Here is a 26713-nt window from a genome sequence, read left to right as displayed (position 1 = left end):
TCTAGGATGTTCATAATAAATAAGAACTTTGCAAAATTAAAATGCGGACAATAGATGTTAGGAATAACATATACAATTTGTACAATTACCTTGATAATCATATAATTGAATGCATTACTTTGCATATGAATCCCGAATAGGAATTTGATTGGGTTGTGGTTAAGATATGTTTAACTTATTCCAAGAGAGATGGTTAAATAAAATTGAATCATCAATTGTTAAGAATACATAAATTATACTAAATTACATATGCCGAAAATTGAAAGTAGGATAATAATAGGTGGATTTGGAATTCCAATACATAATTCTCATCAAGTAAATACACCGTTAGATAATTAGTAGATCATTTAGATATAATCAAAACATATCTTTTTTGTTGTGACACATTCAAATTTGATAACAGACTAATAGAATTCAATTTAAAGTTTATTCTTCGTGTGATAATACTCTTTTTCACTCTATTATTACCTTCAACAATTTTGTAAGTTTGTGGGTTTAACACGAACTACAGCATTGGTGGTATTTGGAAGGTGGTAATAGTATTTGGGGAGCTTGATTCCGATCATAACAACGATGATGGCGGAAGGCACTGACTATTGATTTAGTTAGGTGGTGATAACACAAGTGTTACTTACAAATAACACATGTTACCTTTAATATTAATATTGATATTGATGAGATTTAGAAGATATTGATAGTGTTTGGGAGCTTGATTTTGATCGTAGCAAAAACAATGACAGTGGAAGGCACTGATTGATAGCGTTTAGGTTATATTTGGTTAGGATATATCGAGTTATGGTAATGGTAACACGTGTTATTTATAAGTATTACATGTGTTACCTGGATGTCGATATTGATGAGATCTGGAAGATGGTGGTATTAGTCGGGACTGTAATTTTGATCGTGGCAACAATGGTGGTGGTGGAAAGCGCCAATTGGCAGGGTTTGTGTTGTTTTTGGTTAAGATATGTCTAATTATGGTGATTGTAACACGTATTTTACCTTACAAATATGATGGCGGTATTGAGATTTTGTAAAAATGTTGGTAGTGCTTGAGAGCTCAATTCAGATCATGGTATGACAACGGTGATGGGAGGCCTCGATTGGTTACACCAAGTATATTGTAATCTATATGCAGAAATATATTTATAGTGCAAAGAAAAATCTAAGTTGTGTTGGAGTTCAACTATAACAAGTTTAAACAACAATAAAGTGTTTGGGATAAAATAAGATTTAAAAAATCGGTCAAAATCGTGAACTATTTATTTCCAGATAAGACAGCGGTCTAGCAACTGTTGAGGGCCAACTACTCAAACAGCTGCCTTGTGTTAAACAATTGTTGGGACTACCTTTTTAAGCATTCGAGCGGGATCAAGGGGCGTAGCGAGCTCGAGTTCAACGTTTTGCTTCTCCTTACACAAATTCATTTTCTCCTATTGTAACTTGGACTCCTTCAAGTATAACACAAATTCTAAACTCCCAAATTGAATTCCAACTAGAATTCTCAAATAGTTTTCCAAATAGATTTCTAGTCACACCTTAATTCCAACCGTTATTACGTTGAGGAGCTGCATAGAATAGAATATAATGCATGTAACGTGTCAGTGATATGAATTCTGTACGATTGAATAACCTTCATAATATGATTTCTTTGATATAAAAAAATGTCATTAAATAAATAATGTTTAGAGTCTCGAGATAAAACACAAAATTTTTGCTGGACGAATAAAACAAAATTGAATATATAGAAATGAGTAGGGTAATATTAAGGGTGGCAAAGTTCGAACAGCAACATAAGCATGATTTATACTGATTCTTAACAATTTAGTTCCCTTTTGGCTCTCGTTAAATAAAATTTCATTTATCTTTCTCATATTTTCAATCACACAATCTCTTCATAAAATAATATTATACGTAAATTGAAATTTTTTCTTTTTTTTAACCACTCATTTTTCAAAAAAATACTATTTCACCCATTATAATTGTAAAGATGGGAGCTAAACCGGAGTTTAGTTATAAATGGTGTTTGAGCCGCCATTTTGTGAAAAAGTGCATTTTAAAATAGTAGATGGTAGGAAATATGTGGTTAAAAAATAGAATTTTTTTAATTTATGTGTAGTATTATTTTAATGGAAAATATGTGGTTAAAAAGAAGCAAAAGAAAAATATATTTTTAGAAAAATGATATATCGAACTTCATTTGACACTAATCTTATCAAGGAATTGATTAATTAAAATTAAAAAGATATAAAGTTACTTATTTAAGAAAAATAATTTGTCTGTTTGTCTTCCATTAAATTTAGTATTATTATTCTTTTGGAAAATTGAGTTTTGGAATAGTATTTTTTTTTTTGTGGGAGAATGTAAGTTCAAGAAGTAGCAAAAAAAATTTGAATTTACGTACAAAATATTTTATTGTGTGAATATATAATTGAAAATAAGTTTAAAAAAATGAATTTTGATTTTATGAAAATCAACCGGGACTAAGTTAAGTATTACCTTAAAAGTTCTTTTATGAATAAAAAGTAATTTTAACCATTAATAAAATAAATATGTTACTTCCGTCTATGAAAAGGGTAATTAGAACAAAATATTCTTACTTTTCAATGTTATTATGTAAAACGTTATTACCTTTCATTTTTTAACATTTTCACCCCTCATTTTCATATTTCATTGTAGAAAAAGTATTTTTTATCCAATTTCTCAAGAAAAATGTAAAATGTCAAATATACCACCGTATTAAAATAAAACGAAAAAAGAAAACAAATATTAAAGAAGAAATTGTAATTATACTTTCTAACGTTTTTAAAAACTACAAATGAGTCTAAATAAATTATTAAAAGGGTAATTATTACAAAACGTCCCTACTTTTATTTTTGACATTTTCACCTTTATTTTCATATTTTATTGTGGAAATCGTCATTTTCTTTTATTTTTCGATTAAAAACTATAAAATGAAGAATATACCTTCTTATTTTAAAAAAAAATAAAGATAAGAAAAATAAAGAACAAATTGTAACTATACTTCCAACTTTTTAAAAGAGTATGAAAATAATTTCAAATAAATAACTAAAAATATTAGAGGATATATTCTTTATTTTACAGCTTTTAATTGAGAAAATGGATAAAAATATAAAAATATAAAGGATAAAGACGTCTTGCATAATAATATTGAAAGCGCGGAGAAGAGAGCAAATCCCTCTCTCCTCCCTTCTAAAATGCTCTTTTCCTCGAGTTAATTGTTCCAATGGTTAATGTCTTTGATTGATCAATAAAGTTTAAAATATCGAATTTTGATTACTGAACTATTTCGATTGCTTATCGAAATTTAAAATATTTTATTTTGACCACCGAATTTTGAAAAATATTATACATTACTCATTGTAAACTCAACATTTTTCAAAATTCAACATTTATACTAATGAGTAAAGTATAATATTTTTTAAATTTCAGTCATCAAAACTCAACATTTTAAATTTTGGTGAACAATCGAAAATATATAGCTAAATTCAATATCAAAACTCAAACATTTTAAAATTCAATTACTAATTGAAGCCATGAACCTAACTTTAGTGGCCATTTGAACAATTAATTCCTCTTCGTCTCCCCCCTACTCTCTCATATGAAACTGCAATTACTGCTTGAATAATTTATATTAAATACATATAGAGACACTGAAAGAATTAATTTGTGTTTGAAGAGAGTGAAATGTGCAGCCAACCAAGAACAAACACTGACATTGCAGAGAGAGAGAGAGAGAGAGGAGTAACGAAATTGTGATTAAAAATTGGTGAACAAGCATTTTCTGCATTATTTTTAATCTCAAATGCACACGGGTTCTCCGGTTTCTTACTCTTTCTCTCACAGCATTTTTCTTGGTTTTTAACGTGTGTTCTTTTTTTTTATCCTTTTTTTTATTTATATTTTTTGTTTTTTTCCACAACACATGCACTCCTCTCTCTCTACATACATTTTCTACGTTCTCCAAAAAGATTCTTTCAGATCTACAGCAAAAAGTTTGGCCCTGAATGAAGTTGCCCTGCCCTTTTGTTCTTAAACCAGAAAGGATTATAATCAACAATTCATAGGAGGTCAGTATCTCCAGTTAATTTGAGTGATTTTTCAATATGGGTTTATGGGTATTTATCATAATATTGTCTGCAATGTATTTGTTTCATAATTAGGATAAATAATTGGAATTTCTCTTTGAATTTTCGGTTGATTTCATGTTTCTTATTTGATAATTTCTTGCCTATTTATTGGTGGGAAGCTTAGGGTGAGTTTGGTTTGCATTTGTGTTTTTCGTTTTCAGATTTGAATTTATTTTCTATTTTATATTTTGTTGGATTATTTTAAGATTGTCGAAAAGTCCCCTAATTTGGTATTTTGAAAAACAGTTTCTCAAAACAAAAAATTAGAAAATGCGTTTGGTTTAAAAATTTTAGAAATATTTTTATGATTATTTTTGGCCAATTAATTTGATTATTTAGTAAGATATCAATTTTATGCTAATATGTGATAAAAAAAAATATATTTTAAAGTTGTATTTGGGTAGGTTTTGAATAATTTTATTAATTTTTTTAATTTGAGAAAATTTTAAGTTCATTTTCCTTGTTTTGAGTTTTTTGAGCGCTTCCAATGCGACAAAAACTCATTTTGAGCTTTATGTTGTAAAACTTTTCTTGTTTTCGAAAATACATTTTTGAAAATAACATGCCAAACTGAAAACTTAAAATGGCTTCAAAATAGCAAACCAAATGCACTCTTAAATTCTGTGAAGTTATTTAGTTCTAAAAACATATATTCTGAATGATATGATTATCAGGTAATTTTGATCTTATGTTTCATTCAAAGTTTGAAATCACTGCTATCGATCAAGTCTGCTAATAGGTTTTCGGTTCTTGCAATAGGTCCTAGAAGAGGAGGATGTCTTTGAAATGTTGGTTCAACAATAATTTTGTTCTCCATGTTTGTAATGAAATTAAATTTCTTAGTTTCACTCGTCTCACGAGGAGGGATTAAGGTGTCAGATCACGTTGTGCTTCGGGGGAAGATTGAATGCATGGAATATCTTTGTTTGTTTATGTGTGTACATTTATACAGAATTTGACGGTACATTGTTACTTGAATGCACAGTCTAAAGTAGTGTGATTAATAGCATCTTCATTCTCAAGAGACTGTGTACTCATCCGTGAAGCTCCTCGCATTTTATGTTTTATATGTTCTTTTTGTTGGTTTTATTTAGATTTTTTCTTTTTGCAAAATCATTTCGAGTGTTGGCAATGGGAGTGAATTTCATCTTTATTCTTCCAGCATAATCTTGCATTGAGAAAGGATACTTCCAGGGTACTGGACAGAATTTAAAGTAGTTAAAATTGTTTCCACTATATTTTCTAGTCCTGTACAGTATGGTAAACATGTACCTAATGAATTTCATTTGTAATATAGGCCTTTGTTTCTTTAATGAACTGGGAAAATAATTTAGGCATTTCAACTTAACCCTCGACTATCATTTTTCTGTGCGGACTTCATTCCATTCTAACAGCAAAGAAATCCTGAAAACATTGGGGCGTCAAAGTACTCCATAATTTGATAAATCGAGCGTCATATATCAATGAAAGGTGCTAAAATTTGATGTTTGTTAAATTGATAGTAAACTTATATAAGAGCTTCCTGTGACAGAATCAGATAGAAGGTGCTAAAATTTGTTTGTGAAATGGAGACGAATCAACCGAAAGAGACAGATATTGTCCTCTCTTCAACGTGGCCGGAAGATATAATTGAACCCGGGAGGCTGTTCAATGTAGAAAGGCCAGGAGCCGATCAAGATATATTGGAGGAGGTTGTAATCAGCAAGGAGCCTGCAACAGTGGATTTTAAGCATCTTTCAGAGCTTATGGACTACAGTGAGAAAGGTTCCTCGCAATTGGCCTATTTGGTAAAGAATTGGGAACACAAACAGGAAAAAGCTGTAAGGCTTCTAAGAGAAGAACTCGATACCCTTAGCAAGCAACAGCAAGAAGTTGAACTCAAGAAATTAGAGATATTGGAAGAGCATCGTATTGAATCGGATGGAGATGGGGGATATAAGCGTCCAATTTCAACTTTGGATGAAAATTTACAATATGTTTATCACGATACTCCTCAGAGAAAGAACGATGTTATCTTCGAAGATGAAACGTTAGACATGCATATTGAATATGACAGCACAATATACTGGAAACAGCGAGCCATGCATTTAGAGAAGTTGTTAGAGGCAAGTCTCCAGCGAGAGCAGGTATTGCAGGAAAAATTGCATGAAAGTACAGAAAATCTTGAGAGGCAATCCACCCCTGTGGAGGAATTATCCCAACTTTTAAAAAGAGCGGATAATTTCTTACATTTTATTCTCCAAAATGCACCAGTTGTACTAGGCCACCAGGTATGTTGCTTGAATAATAATCTTATATTATTCATTTAACCATTTGACATTTCTGCATGAGATATATGTAATATCGTCACTGGATGACAATATTGTGTGTTCTTCTTTTTGTTTTTTTGTTCTCCAAATCTTCTGTTCTCTATTTTTTTCTGGGACAAATCTTCTGGGAAGTGCTTCAGTTTTGCTGCTGGATTTAGTTATCATAATGAAAATCGTGAACATAATTAATAATTTTCATGTGCGGAAAAGAGGCAGGCGTAGTAAAGAACAGAAGGACTTAATTATTTTCTTTCGGTCTGTTTATAACTTTAGGCATGAACAATGTTGTTGATCTTAGCTTTAAATGGTGGATTATGCATTACAATCTGCTTCATCAAATTTATGAAACACTGATTGACCTGGTGTTCTAGTGAATTTCAGGATAAAGAACTGAGGTATCGCTTTGCCTGTAATCAATTCCCAAGTTTGCTTGAGGAGGTAATTTAACAAAAATTAATTTATTTTGATGTAGTTTATAGTTTACAAATTCAATTTTGGAAATTCCTATTAGTTTATCCATGGTGGTGGCCGAACTGTTGTCCTTCATGAAGAGTGGTGCCTCATATCACTATTTTTGGAATCTGGCACATTTATTCCTCTGAGTGATGGAATTTTCAGGATTTCATAGGAAAAACAGATGTGGAGATTTTCAGTGGTTCTGGTGTGAAGGAATCTCAAGAATTCAAAAGAGAAGTTTTGTATAATGGAATACCTGCAAAGAGGGAAATTACATTTGAGACAGACCTTTTTGGCTATAAAACTTTTCTAATTTATGTGGAACCGGTTTTCAACAAAATGGGGGAGTCCATTGGAATAAATTATATGGGAATGGATATAACCGTTCAGGTGAATTTCCAGTCTTAAGTAATTATATTCTCCTACTGAAGTGTATCAGTTCCTCCAGAAAATCAGAAACTTGATTTGTCATAGCCTGAATGTGAATGATAACTTGATTTAAAATAACCATCATGAAAATCTGATTTCGTATACTAAAAATCTGGTCTTAACGAGTTGTAATGGCTATCTACAGGTGAGGAAAAGAGAGAGAATGGCAAAGCTTCAAGAGACAATGGCTGTACAAAAAGCCAAAGACACAGAGCTTAATAAAACATTCCACATAAAAGGTTCATTTTAACTCGTATGAATTGTAATGGCTATCACAAAATCAAAACAATAATATTGTTTGCCGATTCACCCCCTGCTTTCATTTTACAGAGGAAGCAATACGAGCAAAACAAATTCTAGCAACGATGTCAGAAGAGATAAGATCTCCCTTATCTGAAGTTGTTAGCATGGCTGAGATCCTTTCCACGACTAAACTTGATAAAGAACAACAAAAGTTATCGAATGTGATAATATCTTCTAGTAATCTGGTTCTTCAACTAATAAATGACATCCTTGATCTTTCCAAGGTGGATTCAGGTGTGACCTCAATCCTTTTTGCTAGTTTTTTCGGTTTTTCTCGCATTCTTACAGGATACCATAGATCTTTGCTACCAATATATATAGAGTCACAATCAAGTGCCAAGAGTGAGCTTGATTTAAAACTTGTCTAGCTAAGCTCAAAAAGTTTGCTTATAAGTAAACAAGTTTGATTCAAAAATAAATAGTTTTCTTATTGTCAAAGTTGAAAATAAGTTACTTATTTTGAAACTAAGATAAGAGTTAATTTCTTAATTAAAAATAAGTAATCCAAACATATTTGGAAACAAAACATTTAAAGAGACCTTTACTTGTTATCAACCATAGGCAGACATACTCTTAATCTTTTTTCCATTATTTACAGTTTTCAATTCTATAAGAAATCTAGGACTTAGTTAATCTAAATCTCACAACAGTTACCTCAATTTTGTTTTGAAGTCATGAAATTGGAATCTACGAAGTTTAGGCCGAGAGAGATAGTAACGCACATCTTGCAGACTGCAGCAGTATCAGTGCAGAAATTATTAACATTAGAAGGATATGTAGCGAATGATGTCCCCACAGAGGTACACTTTATGTTGTCAGTTGATCCAAAGGTTAATAGAGGCTCGATGAATTTTTTATAAAATGCAAAATTTTGATTCCAGGTTATTGGAGATGCCCATAGGTTTCGGCAAATCCTCACCAACTTGATCAGGTACTCAGTAGCCTTCTATTTTTTTTTTTTTTTTAACATATGGTAATACACGTTCAATATAAGCAAGTGCTTCATAATTTAGTTGGTAAAGTATAATTTTATTTCTAAATGGAGGATAGCTCCATTGATAGGATTTAAAATGGTTGAAAGTTTTTGGGACCATATCCTGTCTCATTGAATTTTCACAATAGATTTAGCCCCTGTTTGATGCCCATTAAAAAATGTGTTTTTTGGGAAAAATGGGTTTTGAAATAGTGATTTTTTTGGAGAATATGTAATTAAGAAGTAAGATAAAGTTTTGGGTTACGTACAAAATATATTATTGTGAGAATATATGGTTAAAAATGAGTTTTAGAAAAAAAAAAAAGTTTTTGGAAAATGGTAAACAAATAGGGGCTTAATAGATGTTTAGTTTCAGTAACTCGTCCATCATTGAAGGGTAAGAACTATGATCCTCACTAAAAGAAGATATTGATGGTTTACTTTTGAACGTATATTTTCGGCTCAATGTGGTTATAAGCCATGAAAATTCTAATCGAGACAGTCACTCTCCTTCATATGTTTATTTACTTTTGAAAACAGTTATAATCATGATTACAATCAACTATCTTTGTGTTTCCTTTTCGACTTGTTTGACTCTTCATACTGTTGCTATTCTGAAAAAAAAAAAAAAACGAATAAATATTTGAGTAAAGGCAAATATTTAGTGTCCTTTGATTGCATATGAACTCTATCAATTTTTTTGTGTTTAACAGCAATGGGATCAAGTTTACTCATGAAGGCAAGGTTGGTATAAAGGTTTATGTCATAGCAGAGCCACCTAGTGCAATCAAACAAGGATCTGATAAGAAGATTTCTTCAGATCAATCAAAAGTTTTACCAAATATAAAGGAAGACGATAAATGCTTATCAATTTCTCAGAGTATGGGTGATCAAATTGGTACTCATAGACCTAAAGATGGAGAAGATACTTGTGGAAGTGATACACTTAAAAATGAACCCAATGACTCGATAAGAAACGAGATAATGATGGATGAAGACAAAGAGAGCCTTTTCAATACTCAAGAAAAAGTAGTGTGGATATGCTGTGATATCTATGATACTGGGATCGGAATTCCTGGTATATATACTCAAAATTTTCTTTTGCTTGAATACGTGCTTTGAAAAAATTTATGCATGGAAGTATTTTTTATTTCGATAGTAAGGTAACTTTCAAAATAAATAAATTTCTTTACTTAAAAGATAGGAAAAGTAACTTTTCTAAACATATTGGAAATAAAAAAGTGATTAACTTCGACTTATTTTTAAGTTCAGTTATGCACGGTCTTAGTGTAGATACCCCCGGTAGTTTATTATTCTTGTTTGATTTAATTGATGGATGTCTAAGTTAATAGGGGATATGACCTTTCTCAATCTTGGTGCAACAAAAAGTGCTCACCTTGTTTAAGGAGTACATGCAAGTTGGTGCAGATACTGCTGGAGAGGATGGTGGGACGGGATTGAGCCTTGCAATCTGTAAACAACTGGTAATCTTTCATGGTCTTCTGATGCACTTTTTCATAATTTACTTGTCTAAAAATAAAACATAAAGTAATTAAGAGTAGAATTATGAAAGGAATTTCACTTCAAGAAATGTTCATTATGAGTTTTTATTTATTTTGTGGCTATGCATGCTTTTTTATTATATTACTGAGAGGCAAGTATTGGTTGTATCATCTTTGATGTAGTGTTCTACAAGGTGAAGCTTTTGGCAGGTATTCCCACAAATAGTAAATATTGTTCGTGTATGTACAGGTTGAACTCATGGGTGGTCATCTCACTTTATCCAATAAAGAACACTGCTGGTCGACTTTTACGTTCGTACTACCTTTCAAGGTTTTGTCAGTGTATGATAGTTCCAATGATCTTGATGAAGTGTCCGATATGGCCAGTCATGATGTCCTGGACGATGCAAATGACGATGATTTACATCCCAATATTTTCCTGTTCCCACCGCGATCTTTCCGAAGAAGTTTTGATTGATAAAAAAGATGAATATGTTTCAACCGATACGTAAAAATATCCACATGTATAGATACCATCATCTAAGTCTACAAAGACGTATCTTTTGAAAGAAGTTTGTATTATTTGAAAAGAAGTTTTGATTAATAAAAAAGATGAATCTATTTTAATTGATATGCCCTTAGACACAGTAAAGATCAAAGAACTTTGTTGTATGTACAAAAAATACAAGCTTGACAGGATGTTGTCATCCTGTCATTGTGCAATGCCCAAGTAATGCAGTGTTAGCAGTTAAAGCAGTGCTACCAATACTGCATTTAGCAGTTGTGCGGGGTTGGCAAAATTCAAAATCGAAAGAAGGATGCACACTTTTGTATATGATTCTCAAATAGTATAGAATTACCTTTTAAACACTAGGATGCACACTGTATGTTCAATATCTGAATTGTAGTTCTCGTGTCGAAACCTTCCCACTATTTTGCAATTGACGATACTTACATGGAGCTTTTATCGAATCATGAATCAAATATTATTTATAGTGATTAGTTTTCCCACATAACTAATAATATCAATGTTACTTCGTAATTCATTATGGTCACACTAATTCAAATTTTAAGATATTTCTTGAAGTACATCGAACTTCGTTGCGGTAATGATTTTCTCAACAAGATCCCCAAAACATGTTTTGGTTTATCATAACATGATCCTAGTACTAAATCTACATTGAAGACGGACTTATTGTCGGTCATCATCCACTAATTAAAAGCTAAGAATATTCCAAGTCAAACGAATTTACTCTGACTACCGCTGTCACCTACAAAATAACTTAGAAGCTAAGGCTAACAAAAGGCTCCATGTTTTAGGCTTTCCAACAAAGGCAAGCTATAATATGTTGGGTAATGCTACACGTATCAGTGTAGATCCTCTCATATGGAAGGAGATTCATTTCGAATAAATATGCGAGGATGGTAAACATCAGTATGGACATCGCATTATATATAAATAGTATATTCTTAATATGTTATATCTTTTTACGGTAGTGGGATTTACTATTATTTGATAAAATCTACCAAAAGGCCCTTTTTTAGCATTAATTCCGCCGGGATAACAAAAAAGTTAGTTACATGCATTTTCTCTGTCCAAACTGTCTTAATGGATTAGGAGTTCAGTGGGGGCCTGAGTAAGAAATCACGGAGTGGTGTTCTCCACTCTCAATCTTGGTCAAGCATGTGTCGATCCACGATTTGTTACAAGACATTTATTTTATTTATAGGGATTAAAATCAAATTTTTAGTAGATTTCGATAAAAAACTTGATGAAATATGTAGTTAAAAAATTACGAGTCCTATAAAATATGTTGTTAAATTAATTGTTGACTATGACTTAAATTGAAATCTTAATTTTAGTTTTCACCAAACAATGACTTAATTCCGTCTAATTTTAACTATTTTTTGTGTCAAGAAACTTAATAGAGAAAACTACGGGTGGCAATGGGCAGGAAATTTCACTCGCCAACCTTGTCCGACCGGGTCTAAGGCGAGGCGAGGCGAGTGAGGGAATGGTGTCCGTTAGAATTTTGCCATCTCCGGAGAAAAATCTAATGCACTGGTATTCAATATTTGTACAAACTAGACCCGACCCAATACACAGTCTCTTCTTGATATGTTCTAGCCAATGTCTCTAGGCCCGGTAGGTTTTGGAATTTGAACCACTCGGAAGCAAGTTAAACTTATTTCTAGTAATTTAGTTTATTTAACATAATTTTTTATTAATGGAAACTTAAGTTAATAAGAATTACCTTTTACAAAGTAACTTTTATGCACACTCAGACATGTTAAGAAATTATAAAAATAAAATTATATAATTTCCCAAAGGATCAAGCGTAATTTTATACAGTCACATTAAAGATATGTTTGAGCCCCATTTTTAGCTAAGAATGTATTTTGGAATAGTAAATTGATGAAAATTGTGTTGTTAAAAATAATGAAAAGTGTTAGACTTGCGTGTCATATTATTTTATTGAAGAATTGAAGATTGAAAAAAAGTGAGAGAGAATGTATTTTAAAAATAATATTACTCAAACAAGGGCAAAATCTAACTCATTATTATATAGTCAATATTTCTTAAAATGCGTATTTATTTCAAGTAAGCTCACAAATTTCTATAAACTTTTAGAATTCATGTCACACTCATAATGTTAGGGATGTTTAAAAAGTAGTGAAAATATGTGATAAAATTTCATTATTCATAGCATTTATAATGCTGTCTATGTTTCTATGATGGCCCAAAATATGGTTGTGAACATTGGCTCTAAAATAGAGGTAAGTGAAGCGAGCAGAGCAATGAATTTCTCTTACGAGCTGCTTATCGACTCGCATGAGTGATCTTATGATCCAACTCATCATCAGAGGTTGGGTTGGGTTGGGTAGATTTTTTCCCCAACCCAACATGGTTGGTTTGATCTAAAATCAAACCAACTCAACCCGGACAAACGTTAAAACCCAACCTAATCAAGTGTCGGTTGGGTTGGATTACATTATCAATTTGGGCAAAATTTAATTAATTATCATATATTCTAACAAAACCAACTTGTCATCCAAATAACTGAAATACGATTAATATTAATATAGGGTACAACCATCCAAATAAAAATTCACCCAAGTACAATTAATACAGTAATCCATTGTAATAACTGAAATACGATTAAGCCTAAAGTTTTATTTTACAGGCTGATTGTACATTGTTCTGCATGTGATGTAATATACACATTTATACTTCGAATAAACGGTAAATGCGAGCGCACAAATGTTTAGCTACGGCCTACAAGTTTTGTTCGTACCTAGAATACGGATTCTTGCCTCACAAAATTGATGAACATTTGATATTCTATAATAGGACCTGACGGCTGATGTAGTTCAAGTTTCAACGATTCTAGCAGTTTTGTGGACAAGGGCCAAGGCTAGACGAGCTTCAAGCCTGAAAAGGCAAGCCAAATATGAGAAGCAGAGAAAAAATGTACATGATTTTACCCTCCATATTCGTCACATTAGAGACAAACTATGAGAAATAGGTACAGAAAATAAGGAAATATACTTACTCTAGCACTGGAGTGTGAACGTCTGATGATTGGCAACTAGAAAGCGAAGATAGCCGTCAACGATTTGAGAGAAATTGACCTGAGACAGATTAGAGCTTGTTGTTGACTTTGAGGTGGGAATGAAGAAGTGAGACGAGAAAGTAAAGTTTAGGGTCTTTTTTTTTTTTTTTCCCCAATTTTATGTCTTTTTTTAGGTTGGGTTGGGTTATATCGGGTTTTCCTTGTTAACCCATAACCCCTGACTTCTCAACCCAATAACCTAAAATCACCAAAAAAACAGCAAAAAGTCGACCCAAGCCGATCAGTTCTGGTCGGAAGGTTTCTCAGATTGGTTTGGGTTTTGTCAAGTCCTACTCATCATAATAAGTTACTTAAATTGCATTTTCTGGTTTGACAAATTCTTCATTAATGATAAAAACAAAGGAGAATTCAATTTCAACAAAATAAAAAATAAAAAATGGCGAGCTGTTGGCACAACTTGCCCCACTTAGGACTGAGCTCGTGGGATTAGCTAAGACACGTTTCAATTGAATGAATCAGACTGTGCCCGACTCACTCTATTAAACACCCTACTCCAAACAAAGGGATTAATTATCCACAACAACTTTAAATAAAGTTATATATATATATATATAGTTGTAAACTAAAAAATAAGTAAAATAGATAAGCAAATGCTGCAAGAAGAATATTAAAGTTTGTCAATGAAAAAATATTGGAACCAGTAGCTATTGTCTCTCTCAAAATAATAAATTCTATAAAATTTTAAAGAGTCAGTAGAAACGGTAGAAAGGGAATGCACCTCGTTAACCCATGCTTATCCTTTTACTGATCCGAATATTATGGAAATTGTCTAGTGAACACACATTCTTAATCTTGTCCATAACACACTCATTCTTGGTTAAACTCTTTTTAGGTGACTTCTAAAAAGAATAAACTCTCACAATAAGCTAATTATGTTATCTTAGTTGAGTCGTAGAAGTTTCACACTTTCCCTTTTATACCGTAAGATAAGGTATCACGGAAACAGGAATTTGTACGAGAGTAATTATCTGGTCGTTTTAGCTAAGAATAGATTATCCAATGATGTTATCTTTGCATGAGTATTATATCCTCTATTATCTGTTTGTAGCGCGTCTTACCCCTACCCCCTCACCCCCACACATAACCCACAAAATGGTAAAAGTGTTTCCATCATTAAACCATTATTTAAGAAAGTGATGGATTGGATCATGACTGGCATACATACATGTTTAGCACTTTAGAGGTCATCTGTTCTTTTCTACTACCTTAAAAGTAAGCTTAGATTAAATCTCCTCTTTATGCTTTAGAAAATTAAATAGTAAAAAATTACTTATTTTAGAGTAATTAAACAAAAGCCAGTTGGAGTTGGCATAATTAGACTGACTGAGCCATGTGTTTACTCAAGTTGCAATCCATATGCTAATTGAAGTTGACATTTGGCTACCAGGTTGACTTGTCATGAGCAATTTTTCAACAATTATTAATTAATATAAATAAATACACATATAAAGTATAAAATTTGAAAGAAATTGAATAAGGAGCTATATGTGGTTAAAATCTTATCATGTTCACAGATTAATAGTCCCAATTTTGAAAATGATCGACATTTTACGTTTCAGTTCAATGCAGTTACTTGATTATGCCGTAAATTTTCTCATCCGTATTATTCTTTCGATGAGTAATATAATTTAACACACACACATATGAAGAAAAGACAGACGTGAAAGAATAGCTTGAAATCCCAATGAAAGGGTGACCTATGTAGCTTAGTTGTCAATGCATTAAATTATAATCATTCAAATGAATAATAAATATTAAATTAAAAAATAAGGTTACTTATCCCATATCATTGTTCTCCAACTAATTTTATTCACTATGTCCACGTTTAACTTAATGATTGGAGCCGTCTCACTAGTGGATACATATACTTTCATTTTATGATTAGTACTAAAATAATTTCTTAATTAAGGAGATTCCATTAATCCAACTACTCCATCATCTTGTTTTTTTAAAAATAAGAAAAGGGTTCCTAATTTTATTTTTGAAGTGATTAATCATCACATGAACTTTATTAACTAACTCATTCGGTAGTGATTAATCAATTTTTTGGGTTGAAAAATTACTCCCAAACAGGTCTCAAAAATGGTCTTCGAATTTGTTTATGGAGAGAGAAGAGATTATATGACATTTTATCTTTTATTGAAATCATATTCCTTAGCAGACGCTTTCTATGTTTCATGAAATAAACATGGGTTGTATTAAAAATGTTGTTCTCACAATAAATGTCAATTGTCACACATTCAACTGTGTTTAATTTAACGTACCAAATATGTCAATATTCATTTCCTATCAAGAAAATCACCAAAATTTTGAAGATTTCAAAGAATAAAATATACAGGTAAATTTCACACCAACTCGACTCCTTATTAAGTAAGTATAGAATTGAACCATCCATCTAAATAAAAGACTCTTTTGTACAAAGAAAATATGAATAAACACTTGAACAAAAAAGAAGCCATTTTAAACCAGGATGAAGACCGTCACTCCTCAGAATTAGTCATATGCAACTTGGACACCTGAGTTATAAAAAGAAAAATGAAAAAAAAGGAAACCACTTTAACAAAAATAAAATAATATTATGTTTCCTGTTGACGTTTTTAAAAATTAAAATAAGCCCTTTTAAATAAATTTATTTATTTTTATTTTCGCTAAGATCACCAAACATGGACTGACATAATTGGTCCACTGTGCATTGACATGTTTCCAAAAATAACTTCTTTCAGTTAATCAAATTCAATGCATAATGGAGGAACAAAAATAGCATGGCCAACTTGCTCTTTTACATAGATATATAATAATTAAAAACTTTCATGAATTTTAAAAGGTGGCTAAATAATATCACATTCTACATTAAAATTATTAAAATAAATTTTTAAAAGCAATGAAGTCTTCTTTAGGGTCGATTTGGATGTCTTTTAAAAAGTCGAAAACTGCTTATGAGATTAATAGACCGTTTTTGAATATATTTGAATAATTTTCTAGAAAATACTTTGATTAGAAGAATTTTGAACTTCCTCGAGAAAGTTTTCTGCAAACAGAGGTCTTGCCAAACGAGCCTTTATCATGTTGATTTGCATTGAATAGAATGTAACGCATGAATTTTGTACGACAGAATAAGCTTCACAAAACGAAACTGAATACGTAAAAATGAATATGATAATATTAAACATGATTAAGTTCATGTAGAGATATTTTAGGGGGTTTTAATAATATTTTTGAATCAATTCTTGAAAATTTAGTTTTAATAATATTTTTGATCAAATAATAGGATGGATCTGATCAAGATTTCAAAGAATAAAATATACCGGTAAATTTCACACCAACTCGACTCCTTATTAAGTAAGTATAGAATTGAACCATCCATCTAAATAAAAGACTCCTTTGTACAAAGAAAATATGAATAAACACTTGAACAAAAAAGAAACCACTTTAAACCAAGACGAAAGCCGTCACTCCTCAAAATTAGTCATATGAAATTTGGACACCTGAGTTATAAAAAGAAAAAAGAAAAAAAAGGAAACCACTTTAACAAAAATAAAATAATATTATGTTTCTTGTTGACGTTTTTAAAAATTAAAATAAGCCCTTTTAAATAAATTTATTTATTTTTATTTTCGCTAAGATCACCAAACATGGACTGACATAATTGGTCCACTGTGCATTGACATGTTTCCAAAAATAACTTCTTTCAGTTAATCAAATTCAATGCATAATGAAGGAACAAAAATAGCATGGCCAACTTGCTCTTTTACATAGATATATAATAATTAAAAACTTTCATGAATTTTAAAAGGTGGCTAAATAATATCACATTCTACATTAAAATTATTAAAATAAATTTTTAAAAGCAATGAAGTCTTCTTTAGGGTCGATTTGGATGTCTTTTAAAAAGTCGAAAACTGCTTATGAGATTAATAAACCGTTTTTGAATATATTTAAATAATTTTCTAGAAAATACTTTGATTAGAAGAATTTTGAACTTCCTCGAGAAAATTTTCTGCAAACAAAGGTCTTGCCAAACGAGCCTTTATCATGTTGATTTGCATTGAATAGAATGTAACGCATGAATTTTGTACGACTCACAAAACGAAACTGAATACGTAAAAACGAATATGATAATATTAAACATGATTAAGTTCATGTAGAGATATTTTAGGGGGTTTTAATAATATTTTTGAATCAATTCTTGAAAATTTAGTTTTAATAATATTTTTGATCAAATAATAGGATGGATCTGATCAAGAAACTCATTAATTGTAATTAAAAAGATAAAAAGTTAATTTAGTTACATTAAAAGTTAATTTTATGAATAAAAAATAATTTGGAAAATTGGTTACACGCGCCGCCTAAATACGTTACCTCGTAAAGGGTGGGGGAGCGAATCCCTCCCTTCTCCGTTTTAAAATACTCTCTCTCACACACACACACACACACACACACACTCTCTCTCTCTCTAATATAATACTGCAATTGTTGCATACGTGTTGGTCGAATGAATCAATATATAAATACAGATAGAGGCACAGAAAGAAGTAATTTGTGATTGAAGCGAGTGAAATGTGCAGCAATTACATACCACGAATCCAACCAATAAACACTCACAGACATTGTAGAGAGAGAAAGATGAATAATGAAATTGTAAATAAAAAATGGTGAACTAGCATTTTCTGCATTATATTTCATCTCAAACGCACATGGGTTCTTCAGTTTCTTACTCTTTCTCTCACAGCATTTTTCTTGGTTTTTAATGTTTATCTGAGTTTTTCAATTTTTTTGTTTTTTCCACTGCACATGCACTCCTCTCTCTCTTCATACATTTTCTATGGTCTCCAAAAACTTGGCTATTATTATTTTTTCATTGACTGAGTACTTCAAAGATATTCTTTCAGATCTACGTTGAAAAGTTTTGGCCCCGAATGAACTTGCCTGCCCTTATGTTCTTCTTGAACCAGAGAGGATTATAATCGACAGGTCAAAAAAGGTCAGTATCTTCAGTTAATTTGATTGATTTTTCAATATGGGTTTATGGGTATTTAACATAATTTTCTCTGCAATGTATTTGTTTCATAATTGGGATAAATAATTGGAATTGCTCATTGAATTTTCGGTTGATTTCATGTTTCTTATTTAAAAATTTCTTGCCTATTTATTGGTGGCGAAGCTTAAATTCTGTGAAGTTATTCAGTTCTAAAAACATCTATACTGAATGATATAATTATCAGGTAATTTTGGTCTTATGTTTCATAGAAAGTTTGAAACCACTACCAGCTATCAAGTCTGGTAATCTCTTTGTCCTCTTTGGTGAATTTTAAGCTGGGGCGAATCAGAAGGATAAAAGTGATCTTGAAGATTTTTGGTTCTTGCAATAGGTCCTAGAAGAAGAGGATGTCCTAGAAATTGTTTTTCAACAATAATTTTGTCCTCTATGTTTGAGATAAAAATTTTCATTTTCTCTTATCTAACGAGGGAATAAGGGGTCAGATCACCATTAAATATCTTGTTTGTTTTTGTGTGTGCATTTGAAGAAAATTTGGCGGTACATTATTACTTAAATGCACAGCCTTATTTAGTGTAATTAGTAGCATCTTCGCTCTGAGAGATTATGTTTTTATTTATTCTTTTTCTTATCGCAAATCATTTTGAGTGTTGGTTTTGGGAGTGAACTTCATCTTTACTTTTTCAGCATCTTCTTGCATTGAGAAACGATACTTCAGGGTACTGGACAGTATTAAAGAGAATATAGTTAAAATATTATCTACTCTACTGTCCAGTCCATTCTAGTATGCCAAACATCTCCCTAATGAATGCCATTGTAAAATATAGGCATTTATTTCTTTAATGAACTAAGATAATGATTTAGGCACTTACCTCTCCAATATCCTTTTTCTGTGCAGACTTCATTCTGTTCCAGCAACAAAGAAATCCTTAAAATAAGGCATCAAAGTCTTCCATAATTTGATAAACCGAGTGTCATATGTCCATGAATGGTTGCACGGCGTGTAAACTTGATGTTGATTAAATTAGGAGTAAAATTATAAAAACGTTGCCTGTGACAGAATCACATAGAAGGGGCTAAAAATGGTTTGTGAAATGGAGACGGATCAATCGGAAGAGATGGATATTGTCCTCTCTTCAATGTGGCCAGAAGATATAAATGAAGCCGGGAGGCAGTTCAATGTGGAAAGGCCAGGAGCTGATCAAGACATGTTGAAGGAGGTTGTAATCAATGAGGAGACTGCTGTAGTGGATTTTATGCGCCTGTTAGAGCTTACGAACTACAGTGAGAAAGGTTCTTCGCAAGTGGCCTATTTGGTAAAGAATTGGGAATATAAGCAGGAAAATGCAGTACGACTTCTAAGAGAAGAACTCGATAACCTTAGCAAGCAACAACAAGAAGTTGAATTCAAGAAATTAGAGATATTGGAAGAACATCGTTTTGAACAAGATGGATATGTTGGCGATAAGCGCCCGATTTCAATTTTGGATGAAAATTTACGATACTTTTATCACGATACTCCTCGGAGAAGGAATGATGTTATCCTCCAAAATGAAACATTAGACATACATGTAGAATATGACAGCACAATATATTGGAAACAGAGAACCATGCATTTAGAGAAGTTGTTAGCAGCAAGTCTCGAACGAGAGCGGGTATTGCAGGAAAAATTGAACGAAAGTATAGAAAATCTTGAGAGGCAATCCTCTCCAGTGGAAGAACTATCCCAAGTTTTAAAAAGAGCGGATAATTTCTTACATTTTATCCTCCAAAATGCACCAGTTGTTATTGGCCACCAGGTATGTTGCTTGAACAATAATCTTATATTATTCCTTCACTATTTGGCATTTCTGCACGACATTTATGTAATATGGTCAATGGATGACAATATTACCCATTCTCTTTGTTTTTTTGTTCCAATTCTTCTTTTCTCTATTTTTATTTTCTGGGACAAATCTTCTCTAAAGTTCTTTCGTTCATCTGCTGGATTTAGTATCATTATTAGCACCAAGATGATAATTAACTATTTAAATGTGCTGAAAAGATGCAAGCCTAGAAAAGAACTGAAGGATATAGTTATTTTATTTATTTCTTTCTTTTGTTCTGTTTATAACTTTATGCATGACCAATGTAGCTTCTCTTAGCTTAATACGGTGGATAGCATTAGAATCTGCTTCATTAAATTTATGAACCACTGTGATTGACCAAGTGTTCTAATACGTTTCAGGACAAAGAACTACGGTATCGCTTCATCTATAATCATTTCCCAAGTTTGCGTGAAGAGGTAATTTTATAACGAATAATTTATTTTGATGCAGTTTATAATTTACAAATACATTTTTTTTTTCCAAAAATTCTAATCAGTTTATTCATGGTGGTGGTCAAACTGTTATCCTTTGTTATGAATGGTGGCCCCATATCCATTATTTTCATTTAATTTTATTTGTTTTTCTGAATCACTATTTGTGGAATATGGCACATTAATTTTTTAAGTGATGCAATTTCAGGATATTATAGGTAAAACAGATGTAGAGATTTTTAGTGGTTCTGGTGTGAAGGAATCTCAGGACTTCAAAAGAGAAGTTTTGGAGCGAGGATTACCTGCAAAGAGGGAAATTACGTTTGAGACAGAACTTTTTGGCTCTAAAACTTTTCTAATTTACGTGGAACCAGTGTTCAGCAAAACGGGGGAGACCATTGGAGTAAATTTTATGGGAATGGAAATAACCGATCAGGTGAATTTCTGGATTGAAGTCATTATATTCTCCTACTGAAGTGTATCAGTAGGATAAAATTCGAAACTTTGTTTGTCATCTACGGAATGTGAGCGATAACTTGATTTATAATGATCATCATGAAAATCTGTTTACAGGTGAGGAAAAGAGAGAAAATAGCAAAGCTTCGAGAGACAATGGCTGTACAAAAAGCCAAGGAGACAGAGCTTAATAAAACAATCCATATAACAGGTTCATTTAAGTCAAAATGAGTTGTAATGGTATCTATGGAGTGAACCTAATAAAAATGTTGCCGATTCATACCCAGTGTTCATTTTGCAGAGGAGACCATGCGAGCAAAACAAATGCTAGCAACAATGTCACACGAGATAAGATCTCCCTTATCTGGAGTTGTTAGCATAGCCGAGATTCTTTCTGCCACTAAACTTGATAAAGAACAACGACAGTTATTGAATGTGATGATATCTTCTGGTGATCTGGTTCTTCAACTAATAAATGACATCCTTGATCTTTCCAAGGTGGAATCAGGTGTGATTTCGATCCTTTCTACTAGTTTTCTAGTTTTCTGTTGTATTCTTACAGTACCATGGGATCTTTGGTGCGAACATATATAGTTACAATCAAGTGCCTAGAATTTGAGCATGTTTGGCTAAGCTTGAAAAGTTTACTTATAAGTAAACAAGCAAGTTTTTAAAATAAATAATTTTCTTATTGGTCAAAGTTAAAAATAAGTTATTTATTTTAAAACTAAGGTAAGAGTTCAGTCTTAATTAAAAATAAGTAATCCAAACATATCTGGAAACAAAAAGTTTGAAGAAATTGTTTTCAACCGTCGACAAACATGCTCTTAATCTTTTTTCAATTATTTATAATTTTCTATTCTTGAAATTTAGGACATGTCAATCTAAATCTCACAATAGTTACCTCAATTTTGTTTAGGAGTCATGAAATTGGAAGAAACAAAGTTCAGGCCGAGAGAGGTAGTAAAGCACGTCCTGCAGACTGCAGCAGCATCACTACAAAAATTATTAACCTTAGAAGGACATGTAGCAGATGATGTCCCCATAGAGGTGAGGGAGTCACCCACTTTATGTTGTCAGTCGATCCAAAAATTAATAGATTCAGAATTATTAAATGCAAAACTTCGGTTCCAGGTTATTGGAGATGTCCTAAGGATTCGGCAAATCCTTACCAACTTGATCAGGTACTCAATAGCCTAAAAATTTATTTGTAGCATATGGCGGCATACATTGAATATATGCAAGTGCCTCCCATTGTAATTTAGTGAAGTATAATTATATTTCTAAATAGAGGATAGCTCAATTGATTGGATTTAAAACAGTCAAAATTTTTGGGACCATGTCCTGATTGTATTTTCACAATAAATTTAATAGAAGTTTATTTTCAGTAATTTGTCCATCATTGAAGGGTAAGAAATTGTGATCCTTACTAAAAGAAGATATTGATGGTTTACTTTCGAACATATCTATTCAGCTCAACATGGTTATAAGCCTTGAAAATTCCAATCTCGTCTGTCTCTCTCCTTTATTTGTTTATTTATTTTTGAAGCTGTTATAATCATGTTTACAATTTACAATCAACTATCTTTGTATGTTCTTTTCAACTTATTCGACTTGCTTGAATCTACACATTTTTTGAAATTCTGAAAAATAAAAAATAAAAAATCCGAATATATACTCGAGTGAAGGTAAATATTTGGTGTGCTTCGATTGCATATGAACACTTTTGAACTTTGTTTTTAACAGCAATGCGATCAAGTTTACTCATGAAGGCAAGGTTGGTATAAAGCTTTATATCGTAGCAGAGCCACCTAGTGCAAACAAACAAGGATCTGATCAGAAGATTTCTTTAGATCAATCAAAAGTTTTAGCAAATATAAAGAAAGAAGATAAGTGCTTATCAATGTCTCAGAATATCGGTGATCAAATTGATACTCACAGACCTAAAGATGGAGAAGACACTTATGGAAGTGATACACTAAAAAATGAACCCAGTGGCCCGGTAAGAAATGGGACAATGATGGAAGAAGACAGAGAGAGACTTCTCAATACTCAAGAAACAATGGTGTGGATATGCTGTGATGTCTATGATACTGGCATTGGAATACCTGGTATATATTCAAATTTTCTTGAATACTTGATTTGAAAAATCTTTGGCATGTTTGGCTAAGCTTAAAAGGTTTACTTATAAGAAAAAGTAAGTTTTACAATAAACAATCTTTTTATTAATTAAAATTTGTCAGACATTTGTTATTTATTTTGATAGTAAGGTAAGTGTAACTTTCAAGATAAAACTCTTTTCTTAAAAGAAAGGAAAAAGTAACTTTTCTAAACATGTTTGGAAATAGAAAGCTACTGGTAATTTTTACTCACTTTTAAGCTCAGTTAAGCACGGTCTTAGTGCAGATACCACTGGTAGTGTTATTATTCTTGTTTGATCATTAATTGATGGATGTCTATATTAATAATGGATACGACCTTTCCCAATCTTTGTGCAACAGAAAATGCTATACCCACCTTGTTTAATAAGTACATGCAAGTTGGCGCAGATACTGCTCGAAAGTATGGTGGGACGGGATTGGGCCTCGCAATCTGTAAACAACTGGTAATCTGTCATGGCCCTCTGCTGCACTTTGTCCTAATTTACTTGTCTAAAATATTGCATAAAGTAGTTAGAAGTATAATTATGAAAGCACTTTTACTTCAATAAATGTTCATTATGAGTTGTTTATTTTATTTTGTGGGTATATATGTATACCTTCAATTATATTACGAGAGTCGAGTATTCGTTGTATCAACATTGTTGTAGGCCTATTTACTAGTGTTCACCAAGGTGAAGCTTTTGGCAGGCATTCTCGCAAACAGTTAATTTTATTCGTTTATGAACAGGTTGAACTCATGGGTGGTCATCTCACCGTCTCCAGTAAGGAACACTATGGGTCAACTTTTACGTTTGTACTACCTTACAAGGTTTCGCCGGTGTGTGATAGTTCCAATGATCCCGATGAAATGTCCAATATGGCCAACCATGATGTCCCAGACGATGCAAATGATGATGATTTACATTCTGGCATTTTCCTCTTCCCACCTCGGACTTTGGGTTCTTTATTTTCTACTCAAGTCTCCGGACGGACACAAAAATTCTCACCACCCAGTTATGGATCTAATGCCTCAACTAAATGTAGTGGAGTGTTAGACTCCTATTCATTCCCCTCTTATAACATTACATCTAAAGAGAATAGCTCAGTCAAAGATGTCGGTTCAGTAGGAGGCTCGATTGAGACATTACATGAAGCTGAAACTTCATTGAGGTATAGCTCGGATTCAGACAGCCCAAGCACAAGTGCAAACCATGAGCAGTGTAAGGGTGAAACTTCAGAGGTAATTGTTTCTCAAGATGTAACATGTAATACGAATAGAAGTTCCGAGGGTTCTTCAAGCAACACTCCAGAAATCCCAAAATCTGAGTTGAAGGCTAAGATCCTCCTTGTAGAAGATAACAAGATTAATGTTATGGTAACAAAGTCAATGATGAAGCAACTAGGACACTGCATAGATGTTGTGAATAACGGAGCAGAAGCTGTTCGTGCAGTTCAATGCAACAGCTATGATCTCATTCTAATGGTACGTATCAAAAAATCACAACGGATGGGAAAATGTTGTTCTATACTAGTCACAATGGTGACTTCCCCAACCCCCTTAAGTTAGTTTGTACATTCTCTCCTATAATTCAAGCACTGAGACTTAAATGTTCAATGATATTTTCAGCATTTTTTTGATATCCATTACTGTGTCTCTATTTATTGGTAAATGGGGAATATTTACAGGACGTATGCATGCCAATAATGGATGGTCTTCAAGCCACAAAACTTATTCGATCCTTTGAGGAAACCGGTAGTTGGAACGATGCAGTGAAAGCTGGAATCGAGCTTGAGTCACCTCCTGCTGATTCTTCGCCAAATTTGCAAGAACTAAAATATTGTAGAAAGAGGATTCCTATCATAGCGGTAAGCACTTGACTTTCATCTGTTAGCACAAGTTTGTCATGGTTTTTGAAAGGCTAAAAGCTGCTTCTTGGACTAAGAAGTTGCTCTTGGAATTGTTTGGATAATTTGTTGGAACTATATAGAAGAGCTTTTAGTCGGAAATACTTTCTTGTTGAAAGAGTTTTAGAGAGGTTGCCTCAAGCTGGCTTCCTCGCGAATCTCTTCTGAAAATGCAAAAATCCTTAGAACAGTCATTTATTTGTTTGCCATTTATAATTTCTACTCAAGAAATTTGGTACGACATCCAGTTTTTTCACTCTGAGTTGGTCGATACATTTGCAGATGACGGCGAATGCATTATCGGAAAGTGCAGATGAGTGTTTTGCAAATGGTATGGACTCCTTCGTGTCAAAGCCTGTTACTTTTCAGAACTTGAAACAATGTCTGCATCAATATTTATCGTAATATTGTCTGTAAATGTTTGCCTTGTATAGAAAATGAATGCATTAGGAAAGTTTTGTAATCGATGTATAATATTTTATAAAGGGTGTTTCTGTTTAACATCTGTAAATTAGTATCTTCTTGCTATGTATCATTGCTTTTCATCCGCAAATTTCATGAGTGCGACTTACAAATGGTACCCGCCAATTATTTCTATCTATTTATAATGAATAATGCTATACAGTCTCACTAGGGTTATAACCCCCAATTTAAGTAACACTTGATTATAAGGTGAATGAAAGGTAAAATTAAATTATTTATTTAATTTCACCTATCACTTAATGTCACATTAATGTCACCTCCATTGATGTTGTAACTCTAATAAAATTAAATAGCATTATTCATTTATAATTTTGACTGTTTATAAACAACTCTCAATCATGCTTAATCGATGCCTTTTATTGCTTTTTGAAGGGAGACTAAAGCTATGTTTGATTGCTCCACTTTTTTTCCATGAAAAATGGAATTGGGATTCCATTTCCAAGTTTTGATTGTCCAAAACTTTCCCTAGAATTGAAATTCCAACTTTCTTGCCACATCAACATTTTCCATGAAATCAAGGAATTGAAATTCTTACCAAAATGGTGAAAATTAGAATTCTCAATTACTGAAGCAAATTTTTTTTTTCGATTTTATTATTATTATTTTGCAATGGATACAAATTCTAAAAATTATTGTACAAAAATATTTCTTTTTAATCGATAATTTTCATGTAAA

At 32.1% G+C, this 26713-nt stretch overlaps 2 protein-coding genes across 6 annotated transcripts; both read left to right on the top strand.

Annotated features, from left to right (window-relative positions):
• The first annotated feature begins 3608 nt into the window (after positions 1 to 3608).
• On the top strand, positions 3609 to 10757 carry LOC111393182 (histidine kinase 5-like). 5 transcript variants are annotated; one of them, XR_002702371.1, is made up of 11 exons: positions 3609 to 4091; positions 5683 to 6421; positions 6842 to 6898; positions 7079 to 7306; positions 7491 to 7584; positions 7676 to 7882; positions 8321 to 8448; positions 8530 to 8579; positions 9335 to 9699; positions 9974 to 10105; positions 10374 to 10495. XR_002702371.1 is itself a non-coding variant. In XM_023018593.1 (11 exons), the coding sequence occupies exons 2-10, from the start codon at positions 5717 to 5719 to the stop codon at positions 10080 to 10082; spliced, it is 1950 nt and encodes a 649-aa protein (XP_022874361.1). In that variant the 5' UTR covers positions 3609 to 4091; positions 5683 to 5716; the 3' UTR covers positions 10083 to 10105; positions 10374 to 10757. The 5 variants fall into 5 exon arrangements, 4 of the variants coding, with proteins under 4 accessions (XP_022874361.1, XP_022874360.1, XP_022874359.1 ...); XM_023018593.1 differs by having other exon boundaries at positions 9967 to 10105; positions 10374 to 10757; XM_023018592.1 differs by having other exon boundaries at positions 3610 to 4091; positions 5689 to 6421; positions 10011 to 10105; positions 10374 to 10757.
• A 7450-nt stretch (positions 10758 to 18207) lies between these two features.
• Positions 18208 to 26069, top strand: LOC111393181 (histidine kinase 5-like). The gene is made up of 13 exons (XM_023018590.1): positions 18208 to 18739; positions 19653 to 20553; positions 20982 to 21038; positions 21262 to 21489; positions 21627 to 21720; positions 21811 to 22017; positions 22429 to 22559; positions 22644 to 22693; positions 23256 to 23620; positions 24011 to 24114; positions 24399 to 25133; positions 25337 to 25516; positions 25838 to 26069. Exons 2-13 carry the CDS (start codon positions 19837 to 19839, stop codon positions 25958 to 25960), a joined length of 2991 nt encoding a protein of 996 aa, XP_022874358.1. The 5' UTR covers positions 18208 to 18739; positions 19653 to 19836; the 3' UTR covers positions 25961 to 26069.
• The last annotated feature ends 644 nt before the right edge of the window (positions 26070 to 26713 follow it).

The sequence above is a fragment of the Olea europaea genome, chromosome 4 (genome assembly GCF_002742605.1).
Source record: "Olea europaea var. sylvestris chromosome 4, O_europaea_v1, whole genome shotgun sequence".
In the NCBI taxonomy this organism is placed as follows: Eukaryota; Viridiplantae; Streptophyta; class Magnoliopsida; order Lamiales; family Oleaceae; genus Olea; species Olea europaea.
Note: the sequence above shows the minus strand (reverse complement) of the source record. Positions and strands in the feature narration are given on the sequence as shown.

Bases quoted from the DNA above. Each gene is read 5' to 3' on its own strand.
- LOC111393182 (XM_023018592.1), top strand. From the start codon at position 5,717: ATGGAGACGAATCAACCGAAAGAGACAGATATTGTCCTCTCTTCAACG. The intron at 7,883-8,320 runs GTGTGACCTCAA...TTTGTTTTGAAG, and splicing joins TCTTTCCAAGGTGGATTCAG to TCATGAAATTGGAATCTACG. The intron at 8,449-8,529 runs GTACACTTTATG...TTTTGATTCCAG, and splicing joins CGAATGATGTCCCCACAGAG to GTTATTGGAGATGCCCATAG.
- LOC111393181 (XM_023018590.1), top strand. From the start codon at position 19,837: ATGGTTTGTGAAATGGAGACGGATCAATCGGAAGAGATGGATATTGTC. The intron at 22,560-22,643 runs GTGAGGGAGTCA...CTTCGGTTCCAG, and splicing joins CAGATGATGTCCCCATAGAG to GTTATTGGAGATGTCCTAAG. The intron at 23,621-24,010 runs GTATATATTCAA...TTTGTGCAACAG, and splicing joins TACTGGCATTGGAATACCTG to AAAATGCTATACCCACCTTG.